The sequence below is a fragment of the Eumetopias jubatus genome, unplaced genomic scaffold, assembly GCF_037043125.1.
Source record: "Eumetopias jubatus isolate StellerSeaLion01/CBP00866 unplaced genomic scaffold, mEumJub1_p1.0 scaffold_5, whole genome shotgun sequence".
Taxonomy (NCBI): Eukaryota; Metazoa; Chordata; class Mammalia; order Carnivora; family Otariidae; genus Eumetopias; species Eumetopias jubatus.
In genome coordinates this window covers 26565710-26578338 of record NW_028274811.1, presented here as the reverse complement: position 1 = coordinate 26578338, position 12629 = coordinate 26565710, and the positions used below count along the sequence as shown (strand labels likewise).

Genomic DNA, 12629 nt, shown 5'->3' with positions numbered 1-12629 from the left:
GGGACAGGGCAAGAGGGGGGTGTGACTCCACAGATCTGTCTGTCCTGGTTCTGGTCCATTAAGGACCATGGAGCCAAGCCCAGAGGGAGACACCACTGCGTGCATGTTAGGAACATGGAGAAGCAGACTAGTCAGCTGCTCCTTCGCTTTTTACCCCTGAGCTTGGATGTTGAATCACCCCACGTAGGGGCTTAACTAGGAACCTTTGTGGGGTGGGGAAGAAACTATGTGATGACCTAGTGAACATTGGGTAAGAACACAAACCCGATTAGATAAGCGAGAGACTGAACAACGTGATGTCCTAGAGACAGTTGGGTCTGGTGTGGCCTCAGTGCCAGCCTGCTCTTAAGAGAGGGATATGCCAAATGGGATTTGGAAACTTCTAGTTCCAAACATGGGTACTTTCTCCTAATCCTCCATATCTGCCTTCCTGTACCCCAAGCAAAATCAAATTAGCCTTTGTGTTAATTTAATATATAGCCAGTACCCCAGCCAAGGAAAGGGCCTGAGGCTCCAGTGTGCCTAGGGGGGAAAATGTACCATTCATCATCATGAATGGGACAACACTGCAGAAGCCTTTGGGGTTTGAGCCTCTATCTTGTATGCCACCCCTCCTCCCAGAAGAAAAAACCTATTAGTTACTGCCCATGGAAGGAACCACTGTTAGGAAAAATATTTCTTTTTGTTGTTGTTGCTGTTCTTAGAGGCAGGGGGAGAAGCAGGCTCCCCGCGGAGCAGGGAGCCCGATGTGGGGCTCGATCCCAGGACTCTGGGATCATGACCTGAGCCGAAGGCAGACACTTAAGCATCTGAGCCACCCACCCAGGCATCTCAGGAAAAGTATTTCAACATGTCTACATTACCTCTTTGTTTTGAATCAACCGAGCAAAAATCAGTTTTTAAAAGCGAAGCGGCATCCAGACAACATTAGCTGAGGTGACAACAGTTGTCCACAGCCATCCCACAGCCCTTGAATAGTTGTGAAATCCTATTCCTGAAATTAATAAATTTAAAAAATTCGTGAGTTTTCTACAGCCAAGTATTTTGCTGAATGAGTAAACACACAACTACATACGCCTTCCTCCAGCAGAAAGGTCTAAGCAGCCTTTACTAATTTCAGCCATAAAGAGAACGCCTGGCCGGGAGGCAGGAGCAGGGGGTCTAGGTTAACTGACCACAGGCCAGCCCTTTCCCTTAGAGCTTTAGTCTCTTGTTCTCCCAACGAGATGGGAGTAGAGCTGAGGCTTCTCAGCCGCTGACATTTGGGGGTTCAAATGATTAATTTACAGGAAGAAAATGAGAAGCTTGTTTGACAGCTTCTAGCTTGGTAACTCTACTTCAAGTCCCAGGGACTTTCTGCCACTAAGTGCACAGGAGGAAATGGGAGAAAGAGGGTGTAGCTACACGAGCAGTTTGAAACACATTCCAGGGGGAGAGGAGACCATGAAGGCTCGGCAGTAACTGGAGAGTTTGCTATCCCTGAGCAGGACGTGCCTAATAAAAAATGAAAGACTCTGAAATGGAAAAGTTCCAGGTAAAACTTCCAGGGTCAAAGTGTATTTGCTTTTCTGCTGGCTGGACCTGGCACTAGATAGGCCTGTATCGCCGGGACTTGGTTGGCAAACCGGAGTTCACTTTGCCACACTGTACAGCGCAGAGATAAAAGCCCTGGTCGGGGCAGGGCCCCGCTGAGAAGGGCCGAGTGAGTAAGTGGCTGTGCCCCGGAAGCAGATGAAATGCCACACCCAGGGCTGGAGGCTCCACGTGGATGGTTTCAGGCAGTGGGGCCCGCAGCAGTGGTCCCTTTCTTCCTTGAGAGACTTCACCCGTTTTTCTTTTCTTTGTGGATTTCGGCAGATAGAATGGCCCCTAAAATCATCCCAGATCCCCTATCACTTACAGGGGCACCGAGCTATACAGCTCACCACGTTCCAGCCCCCCACCTACCTCAGCACCCTGCTACACAGGGCTCCGTGCCCCCCAGCTTAGAGAAGTCAGCCCTTTGGTGAGACAGGCTGACGGCAGACTTTCATAATTTTCTTCAAAGGCAGAAGCTCAGCAGGTGAAAGGGCTTGCTTACAGCAGGGTCGTCCTTTTTTTTTTTTTTTTAAGGATTTTATTTATTTATTTGGCAGAGATACAGAGAGAGAACAAGTAGGCAGAGAGGCAGGCAGAGGGAGAGGGAGGAGCAGGCTCCCCGCCGAGCAGGGCGCCCGATGCGGGGCTCGATGCGGGGCTCGATCCCAGGACCCGGGGATCATGACCTGAGCCGAAGGCAGCGGCCTAACCGACTGAGCCACCCAGGCGCCCCTACAGCAGGGTCTTCTCAGAGCACTCCTGGGATAAAAATGATGCAGACCAGACCCGGTGCCTGGTCGGAGCTGAGAAAGGGTACATTTGCTTTTGTGCTGTTATCTCCAAAGAAGTCAAGGAACCAGGAAGAAACAAAGTCTTGGGGTAAAACGAAGCCAAGAAGATGGAAGAGGGTAGCCATCTCCCCGAAGTTCGGGGCTAGTCAGAGGGAGAGACCGACGAATGGCCTGTCAAGGCAGTGGCTCTCCCCTGGTGCCCGAACCTGTTGAAACTATGCAGTCAGTTAAGCGTCTGCCTTCGGCTCAGGTCATGATCCCGGGGTCCCAGGATCGAGCCCCACAACAGGACTCCCTGCTCAGCAGGGAGTCTGCTTCTCCCTCTGACCCTCCCCACCCCTCATGCTCTCTCTCAAATAAAATCTTAAGAAAAGGAAAAACTATGCGGTGTGAAGGATGGGTGGTGCGTTTCCATCTTCAGGTCCACAGCTTCATCAAATTCTCAACAGTCTATGCCCCAAACATGCAGCAAACCCTCGGAACAAATATAGACGAAGAGCCCAGGAACACTGGGCTCCACCATGTTGGGTGAGGCAGGAGTTTCCATCGTACAGGTGTCCTTTGTTAAGCTTGCCAGCCTCCTACAGATCACTCATTCCACCATTACCACAACCCTGTGGTTTTGTATTAACACATCATCTTACCAACGAAGAGGTCAAAGCTCAGGAACGCAGGTTTCTTTCTTCTATCATACAGTGAAGCACCACAGGTTAAAGGGTATGGGCCTAAGTTCACCAGACTCAGAGATTCTTCATCCTGCCTCCCAATCAATACAATTTATATTACCATTTTTTTGTTTGTTTTGAAGTATTTTAACTTCAGTTCCTAACAGACAAGAATAATCATTAGAATAAGAAAAAAAAAATACAGCCAGAAGCTGAACTACACTGTGCAAGTTGCTGCTCTAGACAAGCAGCACGTGTCCTTGGAAGTGAGGAAGTTTCTGGAAATGGAGCAGGGAACCAGAAGCATGACACTACCAACACCTACCTCTACCCATCTCCTGGTGAAGGAAAAAGGGTACCTTTCTACTAAAAAGATAATTCAAAGGCTCTAAAACGGGCAAACTTTTCAACAAAGGGCCAGGGAGTAATGATTTTAAGCATTATGGGCCATATGTGATTAAAGCCCACCATTGGCAGGCTGGTACAGACACAGGCAGTTTAGTTCTACAGGCCAAGGGGTGACCTCACTGCCCCCCTTTTATAGCTGACTTCCTTCCCCTCAGGCTAAGGAAGGCCTGTCTTAGGGTGGAAAGGCAGTCTAGGAAAGCTTTAAGAGCAAAACCTTTAGTGCCAGACTCCACCACTCATTAGCTGTGTCATTTTGGTCAAATTACTCTCACTGTGCTCCTGGGTCCTCATCTGCAAAATGAACACAATACTACTCCTTAATTCAAAGATAGTTCTGCAGTTTACAAGTACTTATTTGTGTAAAGGGTTAAATACTTGACAATACTAATTATAATATAGTTACCAGATCTTATTATGGGAGGAACCAACCCCACAGTTCACGCCACCCACCACTCATCAGCTGCAGGAGTAACTGCCACTAATTTCTTGTAGATTATAGAACGAGCACTGAGCCCAGATCCTTCACCGAACTCGCAGACTAGCCAAACTGTTCAGGACTCACGCTAGGAAGGGGAGTTCATGAACGTGAGCATCAGCAGTCACACCAAGGACTTGCTCACAAAAACACAAAATCACAACAGTGCAGTCCATAAGAAGTTTTATTACATCTTTCAAGTCTTCAAGACCTTACAGGGTAGACTCCTCTCCCAGAGAAGGATCCTTCAGACACTGGGAACCACTATCCAGATGAATGGCTCATTTGTCATTTTCATAGGCAGCTGGATTCTTCCTCTTGGATTTCTCAAACTCCTGGGTCCCCCATGTGTAGACAAGATAAAACGCTACAAACGCTTTAAAAATCAAAAGTGAGAGTTCAGGATCGAGCCCACGGAAGACCCCAGGGTCCCGGTCTTTTCTGACTCACTGCAGGCTCTGCCCTACTGTCTCTAGTTTCCAAGAAGCCCCTTTTAAACCAGACGATCAAGGAAGGTTACATCCTACACCCATTTCGCAGGTGACCAAAAGAAAGGGCCATCCCAGGAAAGTCTGTCACCAAACCTTCCCTCTCTCTCCCCAGTTGCACGTTTTTTTAAATGTTAGAGGTCAGTGAGACATAATTCAGTAACACATACTTCACCATTTAACACCAGCGCACACCTGTGTGGGTTGGGTTTTTGTTTTTTTTGCCAATTCACAGTGCGGAGCTACTGTCATCACCACCTGCTGCACACTTCACCGCTACCAAGTGGGTAAAGATGGCCTCGCAGGGAGACGCTGCAATCACACAAGTGACCTTGGGCCGGTCGTTTGTGCCTCAGTTTGCCCCCCTGGGAGATGGGGAAGGCACACCAGCGCAAGGGCCTTCAGGAACACTGAAGCACGAGAACACGTGTGTGCGGCAAGCAGAGGGAGCTCCCTGAGGGGGCCCGCTGTCGCTCAGCGTCTGACGGGAGTCCGGCCCCCCAACCGGGCCAAGGCACTCACGGGGCACGACGCGAAGGGCGCACGCGCGCGCGCGGCGCAGCACGTTGGGGATGCCCTTGCTGAAGTAGTGCGGGAAGGCGCGCTGCTCGAAGGGCGACAAGCTGTAGGTGATCACATGCCGCATCCGGACGAGATTCCCAAACTCGCGGCCCATGGCGATGGCGGTGGCGGTGGCGGCGGCGGCGGCGCCTGCAAGACCGAGGGTGGACGGGCGCTTGCCTCAGTCCCGGGACGCGCCGCCCCCGACCCAAGACGCCCGCCCCGGAGCTCCTCATCCTTCCCGACCCAGGCGGCGCCCCACCCTCCCAGGGACCCCCACGACCGCGCGACCGGACCTCACTCCCGCGCGGGGGCTCACCTCGCCCTCCGCAGTCCCGGGAACCACCGGCCTCCGTCCGTCACTTCCGCTAGGTTTGGACGCCGGTCCAGGAGGCCGTGAAGTCACTTCCGGGGAATACCATTTTCCGGCCGTCTCCAGGGGGAGGCGCCGTTGCTCCCCCTTCTGCGGGGAAGTGCCCTGGCCGGGGTGGGGGTGGTGGCCCGCCTGGGGGCGGGGCCGAGCGCGGGACTCCAGGCCCCGACGGGCTCTGCGGCCGGGGCGGCGGGGGCGCGCCCCGCGAGGCCTTCACGGCACCCCTCAGCCTCCTGTCACCGCAGGGAGCGGCCCGCGCCGAGGGGCGCAGAGAGGTGTAGAGAAGCGCCAGCCGGCGTCGAGGGCCTGTGGAGAGCGCCCGGGGGCCGGAGGAGGGGCCGCCGCATGCGGCCTTCTCCGCCCCGCTCCGGGCGCTAAAGGGGTCGGTTCTTCTCAGAACATCAGCGACCCCGGGACCAGGATCAGGGACGTGCCTCTCGGGGCTTCTCTCGGCCGCCGCGGTCCGAGAATCCACGGGCGGGGCTTAGACTGTGACTGTCCCCGGGTAGAATAAAAAGGCTTCCTCAAGTTGCGCCCCAGGAGGAGTCCCCAAGGAATGGGCAGACAGATGATAACCGGCCGGGGGTGGCGGTAGGAGGGACGAGGCCACCTCCGCAGCCGCGGGCTGGCCACCACCTCCCACCCCGGTCTGGCCGGGGGCGGGCTGCGCAGCCGGGGAGGGCCCGCCGCCCACGCTTCTCCACTGCCCCGCGGGCGTCCTCGGCGTTTCCGAAAGCACTTTCTACGGAAGGATGCTGCTGGCCTGGCCTTTCTGCCTGAAGCAGAGCGTCTGTAAATGTTTTGTTCGTGGATATTGCCGGCCATATGTGATGTTGGAGTAAGCTGTCGTTCAGCAGTTGGCGTGGGTTTTATGGAACCCTGCCTCCTAGCCAGGGGCCGGGGAGTCTTGGCAGGCAATGAACTTAAAATTTGCAAGCATGCCTCGGTTTCATCAACCTAGGTACTGCACCGACTGCTTTCTGAATCTCGTACCAGGAGTGTGGGTTGACTTCCTTTCAGCGTGGTCTGTTCGCGGGTGCACTGGAGATGCACTCGTTTCAGGCTTTCATGGCGCACCTTTGTCTCGTTTTCCTAACACATCATTTCTAGCCTTTGTCTCAGCTCCAAGAACTTAAGCCCTTATACCAAGAACAAAAACACCCTAGCAAGTTAAATTAAAAATTAAAATTAAAGTAATTAAAAAAACAAACCCTGCAAACATCTCCAAACCTTTCGACCAAAATATGTATAGATGAATGTGCAGACCAAAGGTTCAAGATATTATATTTAAAAATGAGTAGGGGCGCCTGGGTGGCTCAGTCGTAAGGCGTCTGCCTTCAGCTCGGGTCAGGATCCCAAGGTCCTGGGATGGAGCCCTCCATCGAGCCCTCCATGGGGCTTCCCGCTCAGCAGGAAGCCTGCTTCAGCCTCTCCCACTTCCCCCTGCTTGTGTTCCCTCTCTCGCTGTGTCTCTCTCTGTCAAATAAATAAATGAAATATTTTAAAATAAATAAAAATGAGTCAAGGTTAAAGGTGATGTCCTTTCTAAGGCATACTTCAGTATTCCAAGTACATATTCCATAGGACGCTCCCTGAGAACTGGGCAACCCAACAGTTCCCTGCTCTCTGGAATTTCAATGCCAATTGTGACTTTTTCTCACTCTCCAAATCAACACGCAGTAAGTAATTATTCAAAGCACCTGGAAGTGGGAGCGGTGACGAGGATGAGGGGAGAGGAAGAGTGAATCCAATACACCGAGTATCAACAGATCTTCCTATCATCCTGAATAGCTTTCCCACGTGCTTTGGAAGTTTCAGCAAGCACCTAAGGAACGTTTTAAGAATCCTAATCTCAAAAAAATGGGTGGTTTTAAGATCATTTCTCAATTCTCTTGGCCTTTCAGCTTGCATAACTAGTCCATTGGCATAACAATAACCTAAGAGGTTTTAAATAAATGCCTCTTTAAAAGGGAGAAGGGAAAAAGGGGGAGAGGAAACCTAAATAACCAGATGCATCTATATCTAATGACAAATTGGGTAAATAGGACGTTATCAGCGGTTTGATGCACAGCTGATAAAAATTATCTTCAGCTAGGCATCCTTGAGGTCTGATTACAGAAGTGACCCTAGCCTACCCACGCACCTAAAGTTTATTTAAGAGATTGACCTAGGCTCTTCCGGGCTTTTAGCAAGAAGACTGGTAGGGGGAAATGTATCCCTTGCTAGTTCTTTGAGGCCATGGCACTTCTCAGCAACTTCTTCCTTTGGTGTTTCTGCTCTTCCTGGCTGTGTTTTCCTATTAGCCTTGGTTCTCAGGCTTCTAGAGGAGAACCTCAAATTGCAGCTGGTGCTGAGTTGGAATCTGAGGCTGAGCCTTGGTCTTTGCTGCGGCCTCTAGATGGAAGAGACAGATCTGGCTTCCTTTCTCCTCTTTTCAAGGTTCTGTATGGTGGGCAAGGTGGCAGCCCCAGGCTGCAGCCAGACTCCAGAGCTTTGCGCTACATGAAGAGGCTTTATAAGGCATATGCTACCAAGGAGGGGATCCCTAAATCCAACAGAAGTCCTCTCTACAACACTGTTCGGCTCTTCACATCCTATGCCCAGCACAAGCAGGCTCCTGGGGACCAGGCAACAGGTATGTAGGAGCAGATCTGTCCGTCTGCCCCAAGGGTTAATGGGTGGTGGGAAGCTGATAGTCTTGTCTGTGTTTCAGTTACAGAATGGAGCTGGGCCTTGCTCTTTGAATTACTTTTTATTTTGCATGATACTCAGTATCCATATTGAAACAAATCCGGTACTTGACCTTACTGTTTCTTTCTAATGCCATCATGGATTAACGTGGGCTCATAGGGTGAAACTTCAGAGCTGCAAGAGACTTAATGGCTCTAAAGACTGAGCAGAGTGTTGCTGGAGGTCAGCATCTTGTCCAAAGTCACAAAATCAAGACTGGAAACCTGGTATTTTGACCTCTGTTTGCTTATTATTCCCATTCTATTCATGCTGACCTGGAAATGTGTCTGAAACGTCTCCTAGCTACTGGTATATTGTGTTAAATAGGATGTTTTCCCCTTGTTTGTTGCTTTCTGTGAGAGGCAGACTGAAGACAGCATTTGGAACAGTAGGTCCTCCCAAGAACAAAGTGTTAGTCATCAATCTGACCCAGCACCTTGGAGTCCTGTGCGTGTGAGAGAAAGGAGCGGTGCTTTAAAAAAACAAAACAAAACAAAAAACCTAGATTCACTAGCTCACGACCAAAACCATTCTAACCCAGGGGGTCAGCTGTGGCTGTTTATTTTTTTCTTCTTAAAGATTTTATTTATTTGATAGAGACACAGCGAGAGAGGGCACACAAGTGAGGGAGAAGGAGAAGCAGGCTCTTCGCTGAGCAGTGAGCCCGATGCGGGGCTCGATCCCAGGACCCTGGGATCATGACCTGAGCCGGAGGCAGACGCTTAACGACTGAGCCTCCCAGGCGCCCCCAGCTGTGACTGTTTAAAACCTTTCCTTCTTCCTTGAGGTCCTATTTTATGAGATTGGTTTTAAAGCTTCCATTTGTTATCAATCTCAAGTGTTCCAAATTAGACCATTAAGTTCTTTATTCTGTTCATTAGGGCTTAGAAAGTCTTTAATAAGGCTGGTAAGTGTGTTTATTACAGTTATCTCTCCAGAGACTTTCCTAAGAGGAAAAATAGTATTTACTAGCTTCTATGTTTGGAGTCATTTACTGAGATTGGGAAACTAGAGATTGGGAAATGTAATGATTCTCTATTGTTTTTATTCACCACCAGAGCTGTTCAGAATTTTTGGTGATAAAATAGCCAGTTGTAGTCACTGGCAGTTAATTATGGTATCTATCCCCAGTATTTTCTCTAAACCCACCCCCCACCCTTTTTAAGGCTGGAGGAAGTGGGGAAGGAGAAGGGAGAAAACGCATTATGAAGGATAAATGCCTTGATTTGACTTGCTATTATGTTTTTGTATTAAAGCACTACCGGTGGGTTGTTTTTCTTCTCAGGATCCGTTCCATCAGTGGACCTGCTGTTTAACCTGGATCGTGTTACTGCCGTTGAAAACTTATTGAAGTCAGTCTTGCTATACACTTTCAGCAACTCCATTTCTTTTCCCTCTGCTGTTAAATGTGTGTGCAACCTGGTGATCAAAGAGCCCGAGTCTTCTAGCAGGACCCCCCATAGAGCTCCGTCCTCATTTACCTTTAACTTACAGTTTGAATTGAAAAAGACATACACATGGTTTGAAGTTGATGTGACCACTCTTCTTCGGCCTCTAGTGGCCTCCAACAAGAAAAGTATTCACATGTCTGTGAATTTTACCTGCTCGAGAGACCAGGGGCAGGATCCTTCAGCTCAGGACAGGCCATTTAACGTGACCCTCCAGGTGCCCCCTTCACTGCTTTTATATCTGAATGACACAAGCGCTCAGGCTTATCACGGGTGGTGTTCCCTTCGCTATAAACGGAGGCCTTCACAGAGTGCTGACCACAACAGGGGTCTGTCTGTCTGCCCCAAGGGAGAAGGGTCGGCTGAGGGTGTAAGATTTCCTCGTCACCGGAGAGGTCAGGAAACCGTCAGCTTGGCATTGAACAAGCCTCTGGTTCCAGCTTCTTTGAATCTGAGTGAATACTTCAAACAGTTTCTTTTTCCCCAACACGAGTGTGAGCTCCATGACTTCAGGCTAAGCTTCAGCCAGCTGAAGTGGGACAACTGGATCGTGGCCCCGCCCAGATACAACCCTCGATACTGTAAAGGGGACTGTCCAAGGGCAGTTGGACATCGGTACGGCTCGCCAATTCACACCATGGTGCAGAACATCATCCACGAGAAGCTCGACTCCTCAGTGCCAAGACCGTCGTGTGTACCTGCTAAATACAGCCCTCTCAGTGTTTTGACCATTGAACCCGATGGCTCAATTGCTTACAAAGAATATGAAGACATGATAGCCACTAAGTGCACCTGTCGTTAATGTAGGGTTCTCTAAACTAAAACCTTGAGCCTCTTCAGCAAAGGAAATACCGTGTGCCTCTCTGTGCCTTCAAGGGAGAGCTCTGTGCCGAATGGCTATAATGGGGTATGTGTTGTGTAAGGAGGTGCCTGTGTAGATTCTGTGACATCCATCAGTGTAAAGTGGTAACATCTGCCTCTTTTATTTTCAAATGTAAATGAAATTATTTTGGAGGGCTTCAGACTTTTTTTCCTGAGCGATTTTTTTCTTTTCGTTGGGAGTCTGGTTATTCATGTAAGAAAAAAATCTTAACATAAATCTTGGATGGAATTGCAGCTCTAAATACAGTTCTGAGTGCTATAGTTTTATTTAATGGAAGAATAAATCCCTCTAGTGGCATAAATTTACCGTGTGTGTTTTGTTTTTTTTTTAAAGGATTGCTCTTAAATGGTCTTTGGGGAGAGAGAAGTAGTATAATCTATAAGCTAGTCTTGGCTTAACTTTTTAGTTAAGAGAAGTTAGCTTTTCTACCTAAAACCTGGTGAAGGACATTTACTGGGACTGGAAGCACATAACCTATGCCTGCTGTATCAGTGTGATGGGAGCACCGTATGCTAATTCAGCTCTTCAGGTGGCCTGTATAAATAGGGTGACTCACATCAAACGGTATAACATTTGTCCCTTTTATCTAACGGAAATTGCCTTGCAGATTTTGACAAGAAAATGCAGTGTTCAAGATTTTTAGAATATTTTCTCCTTTATGTATTTAAAACCTCTGACCCTATGGAAGGAAGTCAGGGAACATTTTTTCCTCTTTTCATTTTTGTTTGTTTTTGCAGATTTCCCTCAGCTCCCATCACTCTGCCCCCACAAATTTTTTCCAGGTGGTTTTGGGAGTGTTGCCGTTAAATGAACCTGGCAGTGATTAGGTTACATTACAGAACAAGCCTGGTTTGGATATCAGGACTTATATGTGAGTTTTCAATAAATCCTACCTTGGGAGAGCCCTAGAGGTACAGGGTTAGGACCAATGTAGGGATGCCTGTTTCAACGTTTCTAACACCCTAATCTACAAACCAAAGTAACTCCTAAATGTGAGATGTACTTTTCATTTTTTTTTTTAGTTTTATTTACTTGAGTAAACTCTTCACCCAACATGGAGTTTGAACTCAGAACTGCGAGATGTAGACTCTCTTGCTCTTCCAAATGAGCCATCCAGGCGCCCCCTGAGAATAGAATTCTTAATTTCCTTTTCAGTTTTTTCCTGGTGTGATGCTATCTTGCATACAGGTCACAAGCCTGCACATACTGACAGAAATGCTCTTCTAGCCGCTCCAAAAACATTTTTAAGAAAAATGAGCCTGGAGGTGTCTGGGTGCCTCAGTCATTAAGCGTCTGCCTTCGGCTCAGGTCGGGATCCCAGGGCCCTGGGTTCGAGTTCCGTGTCGGGCTTCCTGCTCAGCAGGAAGCCTGCTTCTCCCTTTCCCTCTGCTGCTCCCCCTGCTTATGCTCTCTCTCTCTCTCCCTGTCTTTCTCTCTGTCAAATAAAATCTTAAAAAAAAAAAAATGAAACTGTAACAAAGGGAGAAGTTTTAGGTGGCCCAGTTTCCAAGTAACTGCCATCTTGTTGTCTAACCTGAAGGAGGCCTTATTCTGTTGTTAATTAGGGTGCTAGTCTAAGAGATGGTGTTTCAAGGGTTTTGTCTAGTCTTCTGTCATTCTTCAGGGTAAAAAAATAACTGGCCTGGAAAGGGCATGAATAACCGTGGTGATGTGCAATAGAACTTACTTGAAGGTAAGTCTCTCTTAAAGACAGCCGTTTTCAAATGGACCACATGAAATACGTATCAAGTTAATGTACTCCTCGTAATTCCAACTAAACTGAGATTTTCTCCCCCAAAACAGGAATTTGCTTTCCTTTTTTCATGGCCTAGTTCTGTGGTTGAGTATGGATATGGTGGTCTGCAATCTGAAGGTTTAGGAAAAAAGAAAAGGAGTTGTTCTGATGGAAGTTAAGGATTAGGGTCAATGCCAAAATTAGAAAAAGTTCATCTTTACAGGTAACTTCTAAAGTTGACTTGTGTATAGTATTTAGATCCTACAATTGTGTAGTGATAGCATGAAGAACTGTAAGTTTGGCTTCCCTGTTATTTTGGGTTTTTTAAGCTTTACTTGTTAATCTAGTTTCTTCATGCATAGGACAGTGTTAATATTAAAGGATGATAAATCTTCTAAATTTAAGTTTCAAAGACTCTTCTGCACGACAGAGGAGGATATACTACTAGTCTCCCAACTGCCTCCTCCAAATGAAACCTGTTTTTCTTTGGTTAC

At 48.4% G+C, this 12629-nt stretch overlaps 2 protein-coding genes across 4 annotated transcripts; one reads left to right on the top strand and one right to left on the bottom strand.

Annotated features, from left to right (window-relative positions):
* Positions 1–4083: 4083 nt before the first annotated feature.
* On the bottom strand, positions 4084–5361 carry UQCRQ (ubiquinol-cytochrome c reductase complex III subunit VII). The gene is made up of 3 exons (XM_028103589.2): positions 5286–5361; positions 4928–5116; positions 4084–4293 (listed from the first exon to the last, which is right to left on the bottom strand). The coding sequence occupies exons 2-3, from the start codon at positions 5079–5081 to the stop codon at positions 4199–4201; spliced, it is 249 nt and encodes an 82-aa protein (XP_027959390.1). The 5' UTR covers positions 5082–5116; positions 5286–5361; the 3' UTR covers positions 4084–4198.
* Positions 5362–5512: 151 nt separating this feature from the next.
* On the top strand, positions 5513–10681 carry GDF9 (growth differentiation factor 9). Of its 3 annotated transcripts, none has more exons than XM_028103431.2 (3): positions 5513–6177; positions 7779–7974; positions 9355–10681. In XM_028103431.2, the coding sequence occupies exons 1-3, from the start codon at positions 6136–6138 to the stop codon at positions 10317–10319; spliced, it is 1203 nt and encodes a 400-aa protein (XP_027959232.1). In that variant the 5' UTR covers positions 5513–6135; the 3' UTR covers positions 10320–10681. The 3 variants fall into 3 exon arrangements, with proteins under 3 accessions (XP_027959232.1, XP_027959233.1, XP_027959231.1); XM_028103432.2 differs by having other exon boundaries at positions 5513–6300; XM_028103430.2 differs by having other exon boundaries at positions 5513–7974.
* The last annotated feature ends 1948 nt before the right edge of the window (positions 10682–12629 follow it).

Excerpts from the sequence above, each read along its gene's own strand:
- UQCRQ (XM_028103589.2), bottom strand. The coding sequence starts at position 5,081 with ATGGGCCGCGAGTTTGGGAATCTCGTCCGGATGCGGCATGTGATCACC. Across the intron at positions 4,294-4,927 it reads CGCCCTTCGCGTCGTGCCCC|CGTTTGTAGCGTTTTATCTT; the intron begins GTGAGTGCCTTG and ends TGATTTTTAAAG.
- GDF9 (XM_028103430.2), top strand. The coding sequence starts at position 7,578 with ATGGCACTTCTCAGCAACTTCTTCCTTTGGTGTTTCTGCTCTTCCTGG. Across the intron at positions 7,975-9,354 it reads TCCTGGGGACCAGGCAACAG|GATCCGTTCCATCAGTGGAC; the intron begins GTATGTAGGAGC and ends TTTTCTTCTCAG.